Source organism: Lucilia sericata, unplaced genomic scaffold (genome assembly GCF_015586225.1).
Source record: "Lucilia sericata isolate MDLA Ls3-8-SP2 unplaced genomic scaffold, ASM1558622v1 Contig000072F_arrow, whole genome shotgun sequence".
Classification (NCBI taxonomy): domain Eukaryota; kingdom Metazoa; phylum Arthropoda; class Insecta; order Diptera; family Calliphoridae; genus Lucilia; species Lucilia sericata.
In genome coordinates this window covers 762,502-787,147 of record NW_023994106.1, presented here as the reverse complement: position 1 = coordinate 787,147, position 24,646 = coordinate 762,502, and the positions used below count along the sequence as shown (strand labels likewise).

The window sequence follows — 24,646 nt, the reverse complement described above, 5'->3', positions numbered from 1 at the left end:
TGGGAAATTTCGGGAATTCCATTAAACGATTTTTTATTAAATTTTCGAAAAATATCAGGTAATTTTGATGTTTTCCGTTTAATTAATTTATTTTTATTTATTTGTTTATTTATTTTATTTTATATATAAAAACATCAGGTAATTTTGTTGTTTTCCGATTAATTAATCTGTTCCCTTATATGTGAGAATTATCTTCTCGAGAACAATTTTATAATCCAAACAGCGCTGTCAGACATTTTGCTCGGAATGGTTTCAAGTCCAACATTATAATTTCGACCGTCTTTTCAAATTCATTTCATTTAGCTTCTTCAAATTCCTATTAATGTATTTATTAATTTTTTTATTTATTTAATATAATAACCCTACAAACATTTTCTATTGCGGAAGTTACCCGTGTGAAACTTCCAAACGTGCTAAAAGCTCGCCAGCGATGTTGCGGAAGTATAAGAATTCTTGTCACCAGTCGGGAAGAACTGATGCCGAGCTGGGGAACGTCTAATAGTAACTTGGAAGATACTTCTGGAAGACCAGCAGAAGAAACTTCTAGATGACTCTTGGAAGTAAGGTATTGCCAAAGACTCTTCTAGATGTGACTAGGAAGTCACTTCTTGAAGTGACTACCTAGTATCCTCTAGAAGTGTTCCTATCTTATCTTCTAGAAGATGAGTTTTCTCTTCTTCTAGAAGATGAGTTTTCTCTTCTTCTAGAAGAAGAGTATTCTCTTCTTCTTGAAGAAGAGTATTCTCTTCTTCTTGAAGATGAGTATTCTCTTCTTCTAGAAGATGAGTATTCTCGTCTTCTAGAAGATGAGTTTTCTCTTCTTCTATTTGTATACTCACCAAAATAAAATCTATAAAAATAAATCTAAATAAAATGAAATTTTATAGTTTTTATTGAATTAATTGAAATTAAAATAGTAGAAAAAATAACAGATTTAACAACTAATCTAAAAAAAGTAATATATGTACATTAGACCGACTCACAAAAAATGGTGCTTGAGTTACCCCCCTCATAATATTCGCTGTTATGTAATATGATGTTACCCAAAATATTTTCGGTTAAGTGTTGTCCATTCGTGAGCTGGACAGTTTTAAAGAAAATATCGTATGGGAACACGATTCTTCATGTTAAATTCAATATTTTATCCAGCTTCAAAAAATCTTTGTTATGTTTTATAATGGTTCCAAAAATATTTCTAGTCTATCGGTGGCCGTTCGTGAGCTGAACCGGTTACAAAAAAGTCCCTTTTTAGTTATTTTGTTTTAAATTATACAGCATTTCTTAAACAATATATACAGTATGTGGTATCATTTGAAAGGTTTTTTGAAGCCAAGTCTAGTGGTGCGCAAAATTTGCAAAATTGTGCATATATTTAATTTTTCTTAGTAAAAACCTAACAATTTTAAATATTTTGGAATATGACAATTATAAGCAAACGGTTATTTATGATTAATACATCATTGGACGCGACTTTAAAATACCTTTTAAACGATACCCCGTATTGGATATTTTGTTTCAAAACAAACAAAAATTTAAAAAAAATAATTCCAAAATACCTTTTTTTAATTTGGTTCAGTGGTCACTTAAAATATTTTGGGAATCATCATAAAACAAAGCAAGGTAAATTTTGGGAGGGGTAACAAAAACACGTTTTTGCTTTCCATACAGAGGGAGTCGGTCTAATGTACATATGTATCAAAAATTTAGAATTATTACCTTATAATAAGATAATTTTCAGGGAGTCTGTATTAATATTCCAACTGCTGACTGGTATACTTCCAAAAATTGTAAAACGTTGGACTCTAAAATATTTTTGTAGTTCTTCATCAATTTTATGATTAATCCATCAAATTGTAAGAGTTATATTATGGAACGCATTAATCCTTCAACGAAATAAACCAAAATAATGTTATAATTAATATTGAATATACATACTTTTGTATTTATTGAAATTACCAGTTATACTTTAGGAAGCAATAAAAATAGGATTCTCTCATGTCCAATACATTTACCACCAAAGTTTAAACGGTCAGATCCATTTTTTACATTTTCTGCAAATAATCGACATTTTTAGTAGAACCACGTGATGAAATAAGACATTTATAACTTACCAGATCCCTTTTTTATATTTTAATTCAGTTAGAAGTATTTTAATATTAGCTACTGCTTTCTAAAAAATAAAATAATTAAAAATTAATTAATTTATTTATTTATTGTTTTGAATCAATAAAAACATTACCTTTCATGAACATTTTTTCAATAACTTGGAATTAAACCGTCTATAAAGATCTGAAATTACTAAGTCATGGATTATTTTTTAAATTATTTACAGTCACTAGCGATAGAAACACCTTAACGACCCTAAACGGGATATTGCTTTTGACATTTTTTGTTTGCTCTCTTCTAATACTTAGGTTCAATATCTTGGGAACAGCATGCTAAATATTAAGAATATTAGTATCTTATGATAGGTCATAGAAAGACCTGGTGTTAATAACTAAAAAAGTACCTATAATTAGAATAATTAAATCCAAAGCTATATGGAAATTAATAAAATTGTATTTATTTAAAAAAGGTGGGTTTAAAACTATCTGATTTCAATATTAAATATCTTATATGGGCAATTTCGTGTCGAGTGACCCAAGTCAAAAAATAATTTATGTATAAAACAGTAGTATTAATTTCAATATAGTGATTCCAGACCTAAACGCGCAAATAGTTTTAAAAATATTGAAAGTTAAGATTTAACTCAAATAAATCTAAATATCTTAAAAATGCAATGTTCATCAAATGAAAGCCGAAATGTACAACTTGAAAAAGTCTTTAAATGCTTATACCTCCTAAACGAATTAAGAGAGAGTCGAAATTTAATATAAAAACATTTTTAATGAAACATATTAGACTTTTTTAAAAATAATGGAAATGGAAGCCGTTTAGAATTGTTAACATATTCCTAAAATAGTATTTTAATATGACAACTTACTTTTTAATTTTATTTATATAATCCTTCCTTATACTTTTTGGTATATATTTAATACACTTCGCCAATTAAGAAAACCTTCTTAAATGTTTATTAACAGTTGATTTTTAACACAACACTGTCATATTGTTTTTTATTACTTAAGATTCACAATATTTTAATTACACTATTTTTCTATGAACATTAAATTCAAGAACTCATTTAAGTTTTACGATGAATAATTAAAACTGAACATGACTGAACAAAACACAAAACATCACTGAACTTAACAAAATTTCTGCATTATTTATTTTTATTTTTTTTTTCACGCTAAAAAATGGAGTATTTATATTTTTTTGTTTTTGTACTCTTCTTACTATCATCCGGAAGTAACCTAAAAGTATACTTCCAGACGGCGAAAACTAGAAATCAATGTATTTTGTTTTTGTAAAATGTGTGCTCTCGTCTGACAATTGTACAGAAGTGACTACAATCCACACTTCCAGATAAATAAAATACAACATTAATGTGAACACTCTTCAAACTGTCTTCCAGAAGTGACATAAACATACAAATCAAGAAGATACAAATTAGGAAACAATGCATTTTGTTATTGTAAAATGTGTGTTCTCACCCAACTCTCATACAGAAGTCACTAAAACGTATACTTCCAGATGAAAAAAATTCAACAGGCATGGTTTTTTGTTTAAGCAAAATGGATGCACTCTTCTAACTATCATCCGGAAGTAACTTAAAAGTATATTTCTAGAAGACGAAAATTCGAAATCAATGTATTTTGTTTTTGTAAAATGTGCGTTCTCGTCTGACAATCGTCCAGAAGTGTTTCTGACGTGGCGTCTGGGGTGATGCGCAATAGTTTTCTCTTTTAAATGTTTGAAGGGAATAAAGCCTGTTGGCCATAATCGGATTGTGTATTTTTAGGGAAATAACTTTTTTCATATTTTTGCAAATATCAAAATGGTCCTGGCACAGCCGGATATACCACTAACATTTATAAAGAAATAATATTTTCAAATATGTAATTCAAACTATTTTGGTTGTTTGATCGATGTTTTTTTAATTAATTTTATTGTTTTTTCCAATATTTTTCTTCCTATAGCAAAGAAAATTACAATTTCCACTTTAAGTTCAATTCTATGTCAATTTATTTTTATTTTTCAAATATTAGAAATTATATACATATTTGCATTGGTAATTTCGTGAAAACTTTTAAACTTTTCGTGACAAGTGAGTCAACTTTTAAAATCGATGTCTTCCGATTTGGAGGAAATTTGCACCAGGTTAGTGCTATTGTATAGTAGACCAGAAACAAATTTTCAGCTCTATCGGTCCAGAACTGCCAGAACTTAGAGCGGGTCAAAGGTGGACATTTTGGTCATACAGGGTTCTATTCTAATGAGTGTAACTTTCACCTATTGGTCCTAGCAAAGGGAATTGTATAAGCTTTCATTTTTTGAAAACAGTGGAAAATTTTTGCTAGGACCAATAGGTGAAAAGTTTGAATTGTTTTCTCTCAACTATATTTTTTATTGGGGGTTTTATCTTTGGAGCAACTTAAAATGGTCTTGGAACTATGTTTTTAGCGATATTTTTTAAAAATTAAGTGAGCATCCATTTTAAAAGTCATATACATATTTTTGACTAATTTTGACTCTATTATTTAAGTTTCCATATGATTTAGTAATTTTTAATAAACTGTGGACTATTTTTTATCAAATTCAATTTAATTTTCCCCTTTATAATCTCCACATACCCAACTAAAAATTCATCATAACCTAAACTTGTTCCTCGACAGGAATTTCCATTATTTTTTCTATTCCTTAAGTTTTTAGAGTTTTTTTGTTATAAATATTTGTGTTTAGGAAATAAGAAGGTGCTAAACCATCAAAAGAATTTACGCTTTAACTAACTAGCACAATTTCCAGGATTTGTAGGTTTCAATGAACTATAGCCTGTTGGCCATAATCGGATTGTGTATTTTTAGGGAAATAACTTTTTTCATATTTTTGTAAATATCAAAATGGTCCTGGCACAGCCGGATATACCACTAACATTTATAAAGAAATAATATTTTCAAATATGTAATTCAAACTATTTTGGTTGTTTGATCGATGTTTTTTTTAATTAATTTTATTGTTTTTTCCAATATTTTTCTTCCTATAGCGAAGAAAATTACAATTTCCACTTTAAGTTCAATTCTATGTCAATTTATTTTTATTTTTCAAATATTAGAAATTATATACATATTTGCATTGGTAATTTCGTGACAACTTTTAAACTTTTCGTGACAAGTGAGTCAACTTTTAAAATCGATGTCTTCCGATTTGGAGGAAATTTGCACCAGGTTAGTGCTATTGTATAGTAGACCAGAAACAAATTTTCAGCTCTATCGGTCCAGAACTGCCAGAACTTAGAGCGGGTCAAAGGTGGACATTTTGGTCATACAGGGTTCTATTCTAATGAGTGTAACTTTCACCTATTGGTCCTAGCAAAGGGAATTGTATAAGCTTTCATTTTTTGAAAACAGTGGAAAATTTTTGCTAGGACCAATAGGTGAAAAGTTTGAATTGTTTTCTCTCAACTATATTTTTTATTGGGGGTTTTATCTTTGGAGCAACTTAAAATGGTCTTGGAACTATGTTTTTAGCGATATTTTTTAAAAATTAAGTGAGCATCCATTTTAAAAGTCATATACATATTTTTGACTAATTTTGACTCTATTATTTAAGTTTCCATATGTTTTTTTAATTAATTTTATTGTTTTTTCCAATATTTTTCTTCCTATAGCAAAGAAAATTACAATTTCCACTTTAAGTTCAATTCTATGTCAATTTATTTTTATTTTTCAAATATTAGAAATTATATACATATTTGCATTGGTAATTTCGTGACAACTTTTAAACTTTTCGTGACAAGTGAGTCAACTTTTAAAATCGATGTCTTCCGATTTGGAGGAAATTTGCACCAGGTTAGTGCTATTGTATAGTAGACCAGAAACAAATTTTCAGCTCTATCGGTCCAGAACTGCCAGAACTTAGAGCGGGTCAAAGGTGGACATTTTGGTCATACAGGGTTCTATTCTAATGAGTGTAACTTTCACCTATTGGTCCTAGCAAAGGGAATTGTATAAGCTTTCATTTTTTGAAAACAGTGGAAAATTTTTGCTAGGACCTATAGGTGAAAAGTTTGAATTGTTTTCTCTCAACTATATTTTTTATTGGGGGTTTTATCTTTGGAGCAACTTAAAATGGTCTTGGAACTATGTTTTTAGCGATATTTTTTAAAAATTAAGTGAGCATCCATTTTAAAAGTCATATACATATTTTTGACTAATTTTGACTCTATTATTTAAGTTTCCATATGATTTAGTAATTTCTAATAAACTGTGGACTATTTTTTATCAAATTCAATTTAATTTTCCCCTTTATAATCTCCACATACCCAACTAAAAATTCATCATAACCTAAACTTGTTCCTCGACAGGAATTTCCATTATTTTTTCTATTCCTTAAGTTTTTAGAGTTTTTTTTGTTATAAATATTTGTGTTTAGGAAATAAGAAGGTGCTAAACCATCAAAAGAATTTACGCTTTAACTAACTAGCACAATTTCCAGGATTTGTAGGTTTCAATGAACTAGTCTATAACTATAACCGAAGATTAAATACTTAAGAAACAACAGTTTTCCTCAAAACTTGATGTAGAAGTAAAAGCGATAACAAATTTTACTGTTAGAAATTATTCAGTTTATTCGGAAGGAAAAAAGTGGAAACGAAATTTGAAAGAAAAGGAAGAAAACATGGGGAAAAGGAAAAGAAAAGTCGGGAAAGAAAAATGGGAGTTTTGGGTTCTATTTTCAAAATTTAAACTAAAATACTCCTTAACTACTTATGAAAAATTTTGTTCCGATCGGATCACCCGTTTCGAAATGCCAGAGTAATGTGATTATCCCTCACTGTACATAATGAAGAATATTTTATACATATAGGGAATTTCATGTCAAGTGACCCAACTCAAAAAATCGATTTTGATGAAATATGCACTAAGGTTAGTACTATTGGATAGTAGGTCAGACACAAACTTTCAGCTCTATCGGTCAAGAACTGCCGGACTAAGAAGGGGTCAAAGTTGGACATTTTGCTACTATCCCATAGTTCTAACCTTGGTGTAAATTTCATCCAAATCGGAAGACATCGATTTTTAAAGTTGGGTCACTTGTCACGAAATTCTCCATATGTATGTAGTTCTCTGCGAAATCGCGTAAAAGAATTGATTTTAATCTTGAGGTTAACATATTGTGTGTAATACAATATGTATACGGTATGAGATTTTAGTTTGGTATGTTACTATGCTTGCTAGATTTGAAATCAACAAAAAACTTACGAGTACATACATCGTGGTTAAAAAAGCAGTAAAATTGAGTAAAAAAAGTACAATTGTTTATTTAAAAAAATCAAAAATTGACATTGGTTGTTATGATTTTTCACAACAAACTCATTTGAAATAAAATTAAAATTAATCCAATTACAAATAATTTTTTGATATTCATGTGTTAATAATTTCTGTTTTTTTCTTTAAAAAATGTCAAATTTACAAAAAATTTTTTTCGTTTGGTTTATTTACATTTTCAAATATCAACCATTTGATGTGAATATGTGTATGTTTGATATCTTTTAATTGAGAAAAATTTCCAGTAAAATACAAAAATTCTCTCTCAACGGACTCATTTTCATTTCGGTAATTTTTATCTTTGTAATGTTGTCAATTATTTTATGGAAGCATTAGTTGTATAAAAACTCTTCTACGCTGGGCTGGGCTGGCTAAAGCCATCTAATAGATACATGACGGAGCATAACATATAGGTTTGATTTCTAACTGCCTTTTTGTTTGAGATGGCTCGAATTTTCCATTTGAAAACAAAAATGTTCAAATTTGTTTTCAAGGCTATGCATCATTTTTAAATATGTTTTCAAACAAAGAATATAAAGAAATTGGGGCTTGTCAGTTGGTACGTAAAGGAGTTGTCATTCGGTACCTAACTCTAAGTATGTATTGGTAGAATTTTTGAATTAGTATTGGAGCTCCAACCACTTTCACCACACTTTCCAAACATACATACTTGCATAAAATCGTACATAAAAATTTTAGGAAAAATAAATAACATTTAAATTTCTACATTAGCAGATTTTTTAATTTATTTTGCCCACATCTAATCAGGAAACATTTAATAATTATATTTTTCGGACTTAAAATCTCTTTTTTTGCAAAAAAATAAGTTTGTTTTAAATAATTTTTTCATTTTCAATACCAAAATATACAACTTTGTTTTGTCAATTTTAATTTCAACACACAAAAATTAATTGTCAAAAAAATTAAAAAAATATTTTTTTAGTTTGTGAAAAATAAAAATATTTCGGATTGTTAAATGCGATAAAATTGTGTAAAAAATTAAAAAATAGTTATGTGTTTGTGAAAAAACGTCGTTCAAGTCCTATTATCCCGGTATTTTCGCGAAAAAGTTTTGAAGTATTGTGAGAGAATTGAGTTCTCACAAGTGTGTTGAATTTACACAGAACTCGTCTGTGAAGAGAAGGAAATGTTATTGTTGTAAAACAATGTCATAGTCCAACTTCTTATTATTCTTTGTTTTCAAATATATATTTTCATCATTTCAAAGCTTTTTGCTTATTGGGTAGTTTGTTAGTATGTATATGTTTTTTGTCTTAAATTAGAAAACATTAATTTTGATACATATCCATCGCATCCCACTAAGCGACCACCAATTTTTAAAGGAAATGATCTAAGCCTTAGATTCTAAGCTTTCTTTTGAGCCAAACATGAAGAAAATAAAAATTGCCCAAATTGCAAAAAAGACAAAATAAAACAAAAAATATATATTTTTATATTACATATCGTTACCTGAAATGCTAAAGGGCGTAACAACCAAAACATTTAAAATTTACTTTTTGATTGGAAATGGTCAACTACATCAAAATACGTGTTGTCGCAATTTTTAGAATTCTATTGTCAAACATCGAAATTCAAAAGTAAAGACGTAACAAGAAATTAGTCATTTCCACAAGCCAGAAAGTTCTAGGTTAGGTTTTCATGTTAGAATATTGTTGAAAATATTACTGTACACTATTTGTAAACCTAATACATAACATATTTTGAATTTATATCTATATTAGATCGTAGTTGGTTTTGTTATTTTGTATAATTATGAAAATTTTCTAATTTGTCATTCATCAATAAAACTTTAAATCATACAGAAGTTTTTCGGTTTGTCTCTAAATTTTCTACAAATATAATACGTGTAAGAAAATTCAATTTTTATAACGACAATAGCATTAATTTTATTTAGTTTTTTGTCTCTCCTGCATTTTTGTATTTCAGGTAACGATATTGTCTTCTTTAACATACAGAAAAAAAAACTGATTTTAATAAACGTACCCAGCTCCTATAATACCCAGCCAAACGAGTTTTTTTATTTTTCCGTGTATCAGTATTTTCATCGATATTACTATACCCAGGAAAAACTTACATTGAAAAGTAATGAGTTAAAAAGCTAATAAAACCTCTTTTCACTACTTCTTCATTAGCATTTTAAGTCATTATTTTAACACGGTGATGTCATTGGAGGCAAGTACTTCTACGCTCGCTTACAAATAGGGAGTTAAAGAAGTACTTGCAATTTCTCTTACAAAACAGTTGTTTAGTAAGTTGTTTTGTTTTTTAATAATAAATAGAGCCAGCTAGAATACGAACCACGGACTTCGGTTTGTTAGTCAAATGTTCTACACACTGCACCACTGCTTAGCTATTTTATTGCGCGTCAAATAATGGTTTTCACATACAAAACTAATTTTGTTTTATTTTTTGTAAAACACAATTCTTAAAACGCAATTAAATAAAATGTGCAAACAAAATGACAAAGCCGAAAATAAAGTACTTCTATATCAGATTATAAGAAAGTCATTACTAGAGTACTTCTAAGTAATGCAGATGGTAAGTAGTAGTCATTGAAAAGTAAGTGGTTATGGAAGTACAACCCATTACCGAGTTTTTGCTGGGTAGTTTTAAAAGAATTTATATTAACATTATTAATGTCAGTTTTTTTTATAAAATCGTTGTTTTTTAATATTCTAAAAATATATAATGTAGTGCAATATTTCTTACAAATTTCCTATTTGTTTTGCAATTTTAATGCATCAAAGGAAAAACTTACATTGAAAAGTAATGGGTTAAAAAGCTAATAAAACCTCTTTTCACTACTTCTTCATTAGCATTTTAAGTCATTATTTTAACACGGTGATGTCATTGGAGGCAAGTACTTCTACGCACGCTTACAAATAGGGAGTTAAAGAAGTACTTGCAATTTCTCTTACAAAACAGTTGTTGAGTAAGTTGTTTTGTTTTTTAATAATAAATGCAATGTTTTACACACTGCAACACTGCTTAGCTATTTTATTGCGCGTCAAATAATGGTTTTCACATACAAAACTAATTTTGTTTTATTTTTTGTAAAACAGAATTCTTAAAACGCATTTAAATAAAATGTGCGAAAAAAATGACAAAGCCGAAAATAAAGTACATACTTCTATATCAGATTATAAGAAAGTTATTACTAGAGAACTTCTAAGTAATGCAGACCGTAAGTAGTAGTCAGTGAAAAGTAAGTGGTTATGGAAGCACTACCCATTACCGAGTAGTGCTAGTATGGGATGTTAGTATGTTTTATTTCTTAAAAATGTTTTTTAGTACAATTATTGTTTTTTTTTTCACATAGGAATAAACAATTGAATAAGAGAATATTGAGAATACTTCCCTGAATAAAGCGCTATTTTTTTTAGTAAAGATTCGAATATAAAAACCTATTTATGAGCTCAAAAACCATGCCCGTAAGTTCCGGTTGTATGGGACCTATGCCGCCTTTCTTAGACCTATATAACAACTTTTATTATGATATCTTCAAAATTGCGACTTGCTCTTATACAAACATATTTAAAATTAAGTCACGAAAAGACCTTTTTTAGTTCCAAAAGTTATTTTTCTTAAATAGAAATAAATAAACAAATACGACAATACTATTAATGAAAAATTCTGTGGCAATAATGAAAAAGTGCATATCTTAAGTTATGTACATATGTATGCTTAAAACGTGTTTTTCGTTATTGTTGTACTTCATTTTATAGTGTGTACTGGTCAAAATCTGAGCAGTACTTTTTGATTTGTGAACATATCAAACAGCATAAGTATTCTTTGCTAAATTTTTACAAATTACAAAACAACATACATAATGTATTTATTTATGTATGTATTTTTGTGCATAATGTTCAATTTTTCTTTAATTACATGTAAACAATTTTGTTTATGAAAATTTTTTTTTTTCTGAAAGAGGGTTTATGTGGATGCTAGGGTCAAAAATGGTCCGATCCTCATAAAATTTAATTTTATCGTGTGGTAATGTTTTCAAGTAAATTACGGACGTTAATGGCATTTTCTGAAGGATGTTTTGTGTGGGTTTAGGGTGAGAGAGATATACATATGTGCCAATTTTCAGTTTATATGGACACAGATGGACAGTCTCAGAAAGTTATTAGATTTTTTTTAAATAAATATAAAAAAATTTTAAATACATATGTATGTACATAGGTATGTATGTAAATATCAAATTTATAGTACAAATATTTAATACAAGGAAAACAGAACACAATTTGTGTTATAAAAATTCAAAAATATGCAAAACAAATGTTAGAAATATGCATAATATATGCAATTTAAAGCAAAATATGCAATTTATACATTTATAACAAAATATGCAACAACAAATCGATGCCATTTTTTTGATTCGAAAAGAAAAATAGTTAAAAGTTATTTTGAGTTACTGACTACAAAAATGCATTTGCATAGAATAGAAATCGTTGTCCTGGTAATAACAATTTTTAAGCGATTTTTGTATTTTATTTAAAAAGTTTTTTCATCGTTGGTCTGTGTTATTAGATTTTAACAAATTACTTATCATGAGATATGCGTTTTTGTTAAGTTTCAAAAATCTAAAAGAATACAAACATCAATATTTATGCAGTTTTCCAAAAATTTTAATAAGTAGATAGTTTGTAATTTTCACAATATAATTTTTCGACCCTATAAAGTATATATTCTGGATCCTTATAGATAGCAGAGTCGATTAGGCCATGTCCGTCTATCTATCAGTCTTCGGGATCGAAATCTTCAATCATTCTGTCAGACGTACAAGAAAACTAGGCGCCTAGCTTTACAACGAATTTATTTTTCATATGTATTCTTTTAACATGTTTCTAAAAGCTCTTGGGGATGCTGTTTAGAACCAGTCAAATGTCAGACATTTCTTTAACTAAAAATATATTTTTTCAAATGTTTTAATTTTTATGTCGATGATTTCATATGAAATAATTATAAGGTACAACTTGAAAATTATCTAAAATTTTGATATCTGTTATTTTTTCCAATTTTTTGACTCAAATTGGTAAGATTTTAGTGAAGACAAGTAAATTATAAAAATAAATTTTATTTTTTAATTTTCAAAAATATGAATATAAAGGTAGGAGATTCATATCGATTATTATTATATTGAACAAATTCTACCCTTTTATAAAAAATATTTTAAAATTTCTAAACATATAGTTGATAGTTTACGTCAGTTTTAGTTGACAATTTACGTCAGTTTTAGGTTTATCATTTTGCAACACATGCACTTAAGGCCCTATTTGTAATAAATATTAAATTATAAAGCAATAAATTATTGAAATTAGTTATAAATGTAACGAAAATTTTAATTAGTCTGTTTTAGCGAAAATATCGCCATAAACCTCCTTAAATTGTTAAAAAGAATCTATTTCTTCGTAAAGTTCGTAGGTCTTTGTATAAGACACCAAAATTTTTCGTGCTAAAATTTTTTATTGAACTTTTGTGAAGTACAAATCGACACTTTTCTTAAAGTTCCGCTATTTCTATATAAATAAAAAATGTACAAATATATATAATTGGCAAAAGTTCCCAAATTTGTTCATTTATCTATATGAAAAAATACCAACAACCAAAAATTAAATTGTTGTAAATTGTCAAGTCCTTACTTATTTATAATTATATGTTTTTCATTCCTTAACAAGAATTAAACACATGTTTCCATGCATACATACATATGTATGTATGTATGTATGTATGTATGTATGTATGTATGTATGTATGTATGTATGTATGGTATGTAGTATGTATGTATGTATGTATGTATGTATGTAGGTAGGTATGTATGTATGTATTGTATGTATGTATGTATGTATGTATGTATGTATGTATGTATGTATGTATGTATGTATGTCTGTATGTATGTATGTCTGTATGTATGTATGTCTGTATGTATGTATGTATGTATGTATTAGTATGTATGTATTATGTATGTATGTATGTATGTATGTATGTCTGTCTGTATGTATTTATGTATGTATGTCTGTATTCTGTATGTATGTATTGTATGTCATGTCTGTATGTATGTATGTATGTCATGTCTGTCTGTATGTCTTTGTCTGTCTGTATGTATGTATGTCTGTATGTATGTATGTATGTATGTATGTATGTATGTATGGGGACATGGGGACAAAATGGGCAGAATAGCTATAGTGGGTGTGGTCCCTCCCATATAAAGATTGCCTTAAGGCTTTCTGAGAAAATATAATACATACCTAATTTTTCGGAACCACTTTTTTAAAAATGTCCCATTTTTGAAAGTGACATTCATAGCTATTTACGAATACAGTTGTAATATCGCGTAAATTGAATCTCATTATAATTAACACCTCCGAGTCAATAGCGCATTATAAAATTTGTAAATACGAACTTTTTATGACAATTTTAAGCCTCTATAACATACATATGTATATTACAGACAAATTTTGCTTGTTTTTTGCCATTTTAGCTCATTGTTGACAATAGGCTACAAACTTTTTGTGAAATTCCTCCTTTTTTACAAAAATATTAAAAATAGTTGTAATTTTTTTTTTTTTTTGTAGTAAATTATAAAACCGAATTTCTATCTGTAATGACTTTTTTTGAAATAGATATCAAAATTTTGTTTATTACTATAAAATAAATTTTTTTATTCTATTTTTCTGGCTTTTTTTAATCCTTAAGGTTAGTTTCTGGAACAAAAAGTCCCCTAGGAAATTTTGACTAATTTGTAGAAAAATCTAAGAAACTTTTTTTGAGAAATTATACTGAAATCAGCATTTTCAATCACTGGTAGGGATCTAAGGACACTTTTAAATTGTTTGTTCTATTTTTTCCATGTGCAGTAGATTTAAGGAACTGTTCAGTAAAAATTTGGTCACACTGTACTTTAAATTGTAGTGCCCCTGATGTAAATATTCAAAAGTCTTCGGTGGCATTTTATTAATTTCAAAAATACGTACCATTAACCGTACGAAATTTTAAGCCATTTTCTTGCTATTTGAAAAAGTATATGCAATTGCAAAAACTCTGAAACGTTATGAAAAATTTGGACTCATTGGAAGATTTCAATTTCCTTTAAAAAAACAAAATTCCTTTTTTTCTGTCCTAGGAAAATATGAATCTTGACAGAGAAATCAAAACAACTTTTAATTTGATAAACACTTTTTTGATCATTAAAGAGTAAAACCACAAAATTATGTTTAAAAATATTATTTTTATTCATTAGCTTTTATGCATCCACACTAAAGTTTTGGCTGGATTTAGACACCACTTATTAAATACGAAGAAATAAAGGTTTAAGGTCAATATATTACTAATAATTATACACTACACCACTATAGTGGGGAGGGTATTATACGTTTGTGCTGATGTTTGTAACACACAAACATATTGGTCATACACCCACCTTAAAGTATACCGATCGATTCAGAATCATTTTTTGAGTTGATTAAGACATGTCCGTCCGTCCATCCGTCCGGCTGGCTGGCTGTCCATGTAAACTTTGTGCGCAATTTTCAAGATAATTTGATGAAATTTGGACCAAGCTTGTTTTTTGGCACAGGGACGAAGCCTATTGAAAATGGTTGAAATCGGTCCATTATTTCACCTAGCCCCCATACAACCGTACCTCCCGATTTGGACTTTTTATGCCATAATTACGTGAAATATACTACTATCTCTCTAAAAATTGGCACAAATCATTGTTGACAATAGGCTACAAACTTTTTTGTGAAATTCCTCCTTTTTTACAAAAATATTAAAAATAGTTGTAATTTTTTTTTTTGTAGTAAATTATAAAACCGAATTTCTATCTGTAATGACTTTTTTTGAAATAGATATCAAAATTTTGTTTATTACTATAAAATAAATTTTTTTATTCTATTTTTCTGGCTTTTTTTAATCCTTAAGGTTAGTTTCTGGAACAAAAAGTCCCCTAGGAAATTTTGACTAATTTGTAGAAAAATCTAAGAAACTTTTTTTGAGAAATTATACTGAAATCAGCATTTTCAATCACTGGTAGGGATCTAAGGACACTTTTAAATTGTTTGTTCTATTTTTTCCATGTGCAGTAGATTTAAGGAACTGTTCAGTAAAAATTTGGTCACACTGTACTTTAAATTGTAGTGCCCCTGATGTAAATATTCAAAAGTCTTCGGTGGCATTTTATTAATTTCAAAAATACGTACCATTAACCGTACGAAATTTTAAGCCATTTTCTTGCTATTTGAAAAAGTATATGCAATTGCAAAAACTCTGAAACGTTATGAAAAATTTGGACTCATTGGAAGATTTCAATTTCCTTTAAAAAAAACAAAATTCCTTTTTTTCTGTCCTAGGAAAATATGAATCTTGACAGAGAAATCAAAACAACTTTTAATTTGATAAACACTTTTTTGATCATTAAAGAGTAAAACCACAAAATTATGTTTAAAAATATTATTTTTATTCATTAGCTTTTATGCATCCACACTAAAGTTTTGGCTGGATTTAGACACCACTTATTAAATACGAAGAAATAAAGGTTTAAGGTCAATATATTACTAATAATTATACACTACACCACTATAGTGGGGAGGGTATTATACGTTTGTGCTGATGTTTGTAACACACAAACATATTGGTCATACACCCACCTTAAAGTATACCGATCGATTCAGAATCATTTTTTGAGTTGATTAAGACATGTCCGTCCGTCCATCCGTCCGGCTGGCTGGCTGTCCATGTAAACTTTGTGCGCAATTTTCAAGATAATTTGATGAAATTTGGACCAAGCTTGTTTTTTGGCACAGGGACGAAGCCTATTGAAAATGGTTGAAATCGGTCCATTATTTCACCTAGCCCCCATACAACCGTACCTCCCGATTTGGACTTTTTATGCCATAATTACGTGAAATATACTACTATCTCTCTAAAAATTGGCACAAATAAGTTTTATAAAAGTATAAATGACACTGCAGATTTTCGTAATAATCGGCCCTTATTTGACCCTAGCCCCCATACAAACCCCCCTTCAAAAAATGTCTTAAACGTCTAAAATTGACTTGTAACCATTTGTATCGCAATGAAACTCAACAAAACTAACTGTTATTTAGAAATATATCCTTTTCCCAAATTTAATGAGGATCGGCCCATGTTTGACCTATACTCCTATATGAAGCCTCATTTAGAAAATTTGTTTTTTGTCAAAAAATTGCTGACATACTTTGCAATTAAGGTAAAATTCAACATAAAAGTTTCGTTATGAAAAATAAAAATTTTTAAAATATACTCATGGTGTAGGGTATTATATGGTCGACCATGACCGACGATACTTTCCTACTTGTTTTACTTATTAAAATATCCGCATCTTCCTCTAATTAAAAAAATTTCGGAATTTGTTAATGGTAAATGGAATTATTTAAAATCATTATTTAATTTGAATTTTTTTTCAATTTGAGAATTTTTGTGAAAATGTAATATGAATATATTATTTACCCTAATTTAGAAGCGGCTTTTGTTCAGTAGTTTTTATTCTGCATACAAATGTGGCATCGTAGATATTTATTCAAGATCTAATGTAGCTTATAATTTTCTCGATCATAGAAAACTACATCCGATTATTTTTTAAAATAGTTTTTTTGAGGATATACAGCCGATTACAGGTTTTGAAATAAGAATAGTTTTCCGGTGGAAAATATAAGCGATGGGAGTATTACATACGGATCTAAAACCGATTTTACGCTTTAGATGAAAATCGATTTTTGATAATAAATTAAATTAATTACATTTTTAATTAATTAAATCAATTACAAAATAAATTTTTGATTAATTTAAATAAATAATAATTCTCACATACTATAAGAACGGAAAAAGGTCATTGCATTTCATTAAGATCACAACAGGCCCGAAATTAGTGGTATATGTGTATTTGATGATGTTTAACTAACCTAACCTTCCACAGTGGTTTAAAAACTTTTATTTTTGGAAATAATTCGGTATCTCTGAAACTAATGGATATATCACAATGAAATTTCACATGTTTGGAGCTTAGATGTTTTCGAGTTGATTGACAGTTGTAGGTGGTCGAGGATGTAATAGAAGCCAGTGGGTAGCCCCTCAAAGTTGATAACCTCGGGTATTAAATTTTTGAAAAAAATCGCAAAAAATCCATTTCTGATCGGAATAAGGAATTGAGTAGATCTACAAAAAACATGCTTACATGTGTGGGTTATCTCTTTTGCTTTAAGAGATATTTAGGTTAAATTTTTTTAATTATTAAATTTTTCCGATTTATTTTTAGGTTTTTAAATGTGGCGGGCCGTAACATTTTTTAAAAATATCCTCTAGTTTTCTGACAAAATTTTAAATAAGACAATAATAACTTCTAAGCAGTTACCTTGTCCCTATAAAAAGTTAGATCCATTAAAAGTTGCAACATGTAAAAAGTGCCGTCAAAATAGATTGATTTGAATAAAAAATTTTGAAAACGCAAAGCACCGAAGGTCCATATTTATATAGCCATATATGTTCCTTAAATATTTACACGCACTTTTAAAAATGTGCGTAGCATACAATTAATATCATATAGAGTCTTTTTCAGTGTTGGCACCAAAAATATTAGAATTACACATGCCCTTTGTATGCGCGGCACAGGTAGCAATTTTCAAAATAATGTGAAAAATACAAGTATTTAAGCACAAGTACGAGGAAGTCTATTCAGAATGGTTAAAATAATTTATTTCAACTGAATTCCATATAACCGGGCGCCTCACATTTTTTTCATAATTACAACTTTAAAGAGTGACCGACTTCTTTTGCTATTACCCTAAGAACTAATAACTGTAATAACGATGAACTGTCGGATATTATTTAAAAAATATTGTTAAAATCAACACAACGTATGTTATGTTTTAACTGTTTTTTCACCTAAATGTGATTTTCTGGAAGAGAAGTTATATGGGGTAAAGTAAATATGGGTCTATTCTTATAGAGGGATTTACGTTAACATTTAAAGTTATTTATGCAGAATTTCATCGTAATACTTGTGTTAAAGGTGAATTATTCATCTTCATTTTCTAAAGGGTATTTTGTATGCAGCCCAATCATCACGAAAATCGGTAGTACCATTTAGATTTATGTATGTGAAACAAAGTTTTGCTGATTTTTGTAGAGATAATAGAACATTTAATTTAACTTTACACTCAAAAGCTATATTTGGGTGGTACGGTTGTATGGCGGCTAAGTTGAATAATGAACCGATTTTAACCATTTTTAAAAGAAGCGTTTGTGCAAAATTTCATAAAATTATATTGAAAATAGATAACAAGGACAGACAGATGGACATAGCTAAATCGAGTCAGAAATGATTCTGATTGGTATACTTAGAGCGGGGGTTTGAGTTGGCAATCAAATGCCAATTAGTAATCAGACTAGTTAATCTAAAAATAAATTTAATCTGATCTTAATCCCCTTTGATGTTTTTGAGTACAAGATTAAACTTCGCAGTGTTGCCATACAAAACAACAGAAAACGTCTGTTTGTTATCAAAACAAAGCATTTAATATGAAAATTAATGAACACTTAAATTTAAAACAAAAAAATGTATTTTGAAGTGTCCTTAATTTATACTAATAAATAAATAGACATTTTAATGTTTATATTTATAAAAATTGTATTATTTTTTTTTGCATCAGTTGTTTACACTTTTGCATTTCATGCTTAAGTTTAAACCACCTCCATTGGGCGCTTAAACTTACAAACAAAATTTACTAATTGAGTACTCAAAACCAACTTTCTAGGATTAATTTTAATTTAATCGCTATGTAGTGAAAGAGTAAAAAAAGAGTATCATATACATATATTTATTATTATATATTATACGTTTTGAAGATGTAATGTGTCCACACCATTTATTATAACAGATTTCATGTAAATCTGTAAGTCTTGAATGAAAATTGTGTATAATAATTATATAAAAAAAAGTGAGCATAGGAAGAATCATGACTTCCAATCATAATTTTATATAACATATTGTTCTACTTTAGAACAGAACTATTAGTGTTCTAATTTTCATGTTAATCGGTTCATTAATTTGGCCGTGAAAGCGTAACAAACAGACATTCTCTTTCATATAATTTTAGGATAGGATATAGGTAAGGATAGTTTTATAAAAAGTGGGCGTAGAGAGGGGCGTGGCATCGGATCAAGGTCTTATATATAGCTTATAGCTCTTTCCGAGCTTATACGTATCGGTATGCAAAATTTCAGGTAAAACGGTTTATTAGTTTTTGCATATTGTGATTGCAAAATTGGTGTAATAATAGTTTTACAAAAAGTGGGCGTAGAAAGAGCGTGGCATCCGATAATGATCTTATATAGCCTACTGTTCCTTTTGGAGTTAGACCTATTAGCTTTTCATGTAAATCGGTTCAGGAGTTTTGCCGTGAAAGCGTAACAACAAACACACGTTTACAACGTATCAAAAAACCTAAACATTTGAATGTTTCCTTCGCAATTTCGAAGATGTGACTATTCTATCGGAAGTCATTTTTTATTTTGTCCCGACCTCCATACATAGGTTGGGTAAAAGTAGACTCATAAGTAGTTTGTGAGCCAATAGACAACATTGGGTGATAGCGCAAATGGTTATCGTATTTATATCGCGATTTAAAGTGGCACCCATATTAAATCTTGAAATATTGATTTCAGAAGAATCAGGTCCATGATCAAATGAGTATAAGTGGCAGATATTGAAATAAAGAGCGAAAATTCATTCCGAACTACAAATAGTTTAGATATTAGAGCTTCATGCCATACCCGATCAAATGACTTTGGAATATCAAGTGCGATGAATTGATCGACATTTATGCGAGGAATTGATCGACACCACTGCTCAGAGAGAAGTGCCGTAAGGTCGCCAGTATATCGAACGGTGCGAATGCCTATTTTTTAAGAAGTTAGTTTGATTCTAGGTAGTTAAATGGGGTATCAGAGTTTCATGTCTTTAATACAAAATCAAATTTGTTGTCAAAATGTATTGAATAATTTTCATTCATGTATTATGAAAATTTTTTTTGCTTTATTTTTAATTTGAAATGGTTTATGAAGAAAATTATAGTGAACAATAAAAGAAAATTAATTAACAAAATCCAAAAGAGAACCATAAATAAATTGTGCATTTTGTAAAAAAAACAGATTTTGAAAAAAATTTAAAGTCTCAATACATTTCAAACTACAAAATGTTTTAAATTTTCAGATTACGAGACATTTTCAAATAATACTTTGCTTTGATACAAAATCACATAATGTCAAGTATCATTGACTAAGTGGAAGTTAAGAAAGCTTTCCACAACTTTGGATTGGTTGTCTGGGTTTGAGGATTTCCCTTGATTGGGAATTGGTTGGACGGCACGGTTGGAAAGACTGGACGTGCGAGTGAAGATGAACATTTTCTAAGAACAATGACAGAAATGTCATCCGGACCTGTACGTGTTTTGAAAAATATTATACGCATAGTAAAAGGGACAACGTGAGTCCTGGGCACAGGTAAGGAGCTGTGCGGTAAGTTTGAATTTGATGCAAAAGTTTGAGCCATTATTCCGGATGTAACATTTCCACGAACACTGATTGGAAAATTCTTTGGAATTGCGTCCAGGGAAATGAGTTTCTGAACATCGGACGATTAAGTGAATAGGTTTTTGCTTTTAGCAACAAAAATTTTTCATGAAAAGGAGCGTACAACAGGCTCGATAGTGACCTATGTGTATTTATTCGGATTTGATGTAGATGCATACATTTGAAAAATTTTTGGAGCCGTATACAAAATTGCGTTATGACATTGAAATCGTTTTTCATATGATGTTAAATTTGTATACGGTTCATTTTACAGAAATGTGAAAAAATCATAAAAACTTAAAGAAGGACCTTTTTGTCCTCACAAAATATTGACTTCCGGACAAAACTTTGGAGAATTGAACTCAATTTTCATTTTGCGGTGGCAATTTCCATTTTGGGGTCGCCCAAATGTACTTACATATGTATTTTTTCTTATATATATGTATGTATATAAATATCTTATAAATCTTGTCGTTGCAGTTTCTTTGATAAATATTTTTCATACAAAACAACAATCTCTGAAGAAAAACAAAAAAAAAAAAAAAAAAAATAAAATCAATTAATTTAACAAATCTCTTGTTAAATTTTGAAATAACAAAAAATATCCAGAATGCAAAGATAATAAATGTGAAAATAAAGTGTTTTCCTTAATTTTAAGGCTGTGTAGTGTAGGCATTAGAGTCGTAACGTATCTGAATTAAAATATTTAAAATTTTAAAAGAACGGTCGTTTTTAACTCAACTAAAAATCTTAGTAAATTTCTAAATAAAAAAATAGAAATCGCCTTATATTAAATATCAAATAAAATCAAATTCATCGAAGTGCTCCCAAGATTCATATGTGTTTGTTTTTTAATAAGAAAAGTAACGCAATATCAAATCAGTTCAAAACTTTCAGTGTTATTCTATTGTTATTTTATATGCAATGAGTTCCGATGATTTTAAATTATTTAAATAAAATTAATATGATATAGAGAAAAATTAAATAAGAAATATAAAAATCAATTACGACAAAACCGCCTTTGCTTTTTGCCTTTTGTTCCGCGAGCGGATCCATTTTTTATTGAGATAAATATAAATAAATATACTCATTTTTGTACATACATATAAGCACACTTTTTACTCACACTCAGATATACAAATAAAACAATTTGCTTTAAAATAATGAAAATATTATTTATTTTCAATTAAATGAAATAAATCAATTAGTAAATACTAAATTTTGAAAAGTAATAATAATTGAAATTGTTTATCAAGTGATCAATTGTTGCCTTTTTCTCTCTTATTGAAATATTTTATTCAAGAGAAAATATATAAATAAATATACAAATTAATATCGTTTTTGTTCATTTGTCCTGGCTTGTATTGATAGCAACATGGACATGAAGATTGAACATCAACAGCAATCAACACCCGTTCAACCGGAAATGGCATCGCCCTCTGAAGTGCCAAACGATCCAGGGTAAGTGTTCAATTTTAATATAATTTGTGCTTCTTGGAGTATTTTGCAATATATTTTAACATACTATGGAGCTCCGTAATATCCGAAACTGTTGAAAGGGAAAAAAAGTATAAAACTTACTAAGTGAACACACCTATGTTTTGAAGATATCACAATTCGAGTTGAGTAATTTTCAAATCATTGAAACAAAAAACATTGAAGATATTATAAAACACATTTTTTCATTAACATTAATTTATTTATATTTGCTTACTATATACAAACTGTTAATTTTGAAAAAAGGTTTTGCATTTTTATCTTTTTAAAAATTATTGTGCTACGTGTAAGGGTAATTTAAATGTTGCATAAAACTTTTGCTTTTTAAATTTTGAATGGACACACACAGAGAAAAATTTCAACATAAATACTAAATACTATGAACTGTTTTCATTGACTAAAGCTAAGAATAAGTTCCTAAATAGTATGCATTTTTAAGCAAAATTTAGAATATAAATTTCAATTATTTCAATTTATAGAATTTCATGAAGAATACTAAGGGTTTTCATATAATCGTTCAAAAGCCTCGTAAATTGTGCATTTTCGATTTTACATTGAATTTGTCAAAAATTGCATTAGTGCACGTGTTTTATGAATCCTCTTACTATGTTTGCTGCTGTTTTTTTTTGAATATTATATAAAAAAATAGAAACAGATTAATACATAAAAGACATTTATTGCAATTGCTTATGCTTATTAATATTATTAAAGTTCTATATCGTACTAAATTTAATAGGCTTCACGAGATATTTTTGAAATTGTGATATAATACCTTTTTTGAATTTAATAAAACTTCACCAAATTAATGTTCCACAAAAATAAAAATATTTAAAGTATCATCTCATGTAAAAGGCTAATGATAGAAGTTTTGTTTTTGCACTACTTTTCTCTGCAAAAAGCATACTTTAATAATTTTAAATTTTTTTTGGAGCATTATTAAAGATTGAAATGTAGCTCATTGTTCATGATTTTTCCTATAAAATCAATGATAAACGTATGATTTTGAATATACATATATTCGAAAAAATTTCGCTAAAAATCAATGGTTTCAGCCGCAGATATGCAGATGAAGAGTTGGAATTTTTAATAAATGAATACTGATACAAAAACCTTCTAAAAAGGTATGATATCATAAAATCGGGAGACATTTTGTTTTTAAAACAAAATTAAATATTTTTTTCAAAGAAAATTGTTATGAGTCCAATTTCATAATTATCATATGTGGGCAATTTCGTGTCAAGTGACCAAACTTTTAAAATCGATGTCTTCCGAAAGTTGGACATTTTGGTCATACAGGGTTTTACTCAAATGAGTCCTAGCAAAAATTTTCCTAAGGAGTTCAGGAAGCTATTTCTCATTGTATCCAAAATTAAAAAAAAATATTTTTAAATAATTTTTTTTTTCAAAAAAAACTCCCTTATTTTTTTTTTCTCAGATGAGAGCTTATACAATTTCCTTTAAGGGACTATAAAGGAAATTTTATAAGCTTTCATATGAGCAAAAAAGGGAGTTAAAAAAAAAATTATTAAAAAAACTTTAAAAAAATATTTTTTTTTTTGGGAACAATGAGGAAATAGCTATCTAAACTCCTTTGGACAATTTTTGCTAGGACTAATAGGTGAAAAGTTACAATTATTTGAATAAAACCCTATATGACCAAAATGTCCAATTTTGACCCCCTCTAAGTCCGGCAGAGCTGAAAATTTATGTCTGGCCTACTATCAGTTAGTATTAACCTTAGTGCAAATTTCATCCAAATCGATTTTTTGAGTGTGATCACTTGACACGAAATTGCCCATTTACTAAATAGTTAATTAGGACAAATTTAAATATATTATTGTATCGCATTGTATTACTGGACTTTGCTAAATTCTCGTAAATTAAAACTTTTAAGAGAGATACTGCCAAATTTTCAGTTATTTTTTTATTTACCTAAAGTTATTAATTTTACAGTTAATGTATTTTTGGTTATATAGCCCAGGAAAATAAGGGCTTTGCTGCGGAATTTTAGATAGCTAAATGAAAATCGGCACATAGCTTTTCCTTAGCATAATAAGTAAGGGAGAGAGAATTGAATTTTCTACATTTTG

At 28.4% G+C, this 24,646-nt stretch overlaps 1 protein-coding gene across 10 annotated transcripts in view; it reads left to right on the top strand.

Moving 5' to 3' along the window:
* Positions 1–24,646, top strand: part of LOC119616445 (RNA-binding protein Musashi homolog Rbp6-like) — a 328,977-nt gene that overhangs the window by 4,056 nt on the left and 300,275 nt on the right. For 4 of the 10 annotated variants that reach the window (XM_037972785.1, XM_037972786.1, XM_037972784.1 and 1 more), the window contains 2 exons: positions 20,701–21,005; positions 21,540–22,520. The exons of 3 other annotated variants lie outside the window; for them this stretch is intronic. In XM_037972785.1, coding sequence (XP_037828713.1) covers positions 22,435–22,520 — 86 coding nt within the window. In that variant the 5' untranslated portion in view covers positions 20,701–21,005; positions 21,540–22,434. The remainder of the gene's footprint in view (positions 1–20,700; positions 21,006–21,539; positions 22,521–24,646) is intronic. 3 more of the 10 variants (XM_037972782.1, XM_037972783.1, XM_037972788.1) reach the window with 2 other exon arrangements.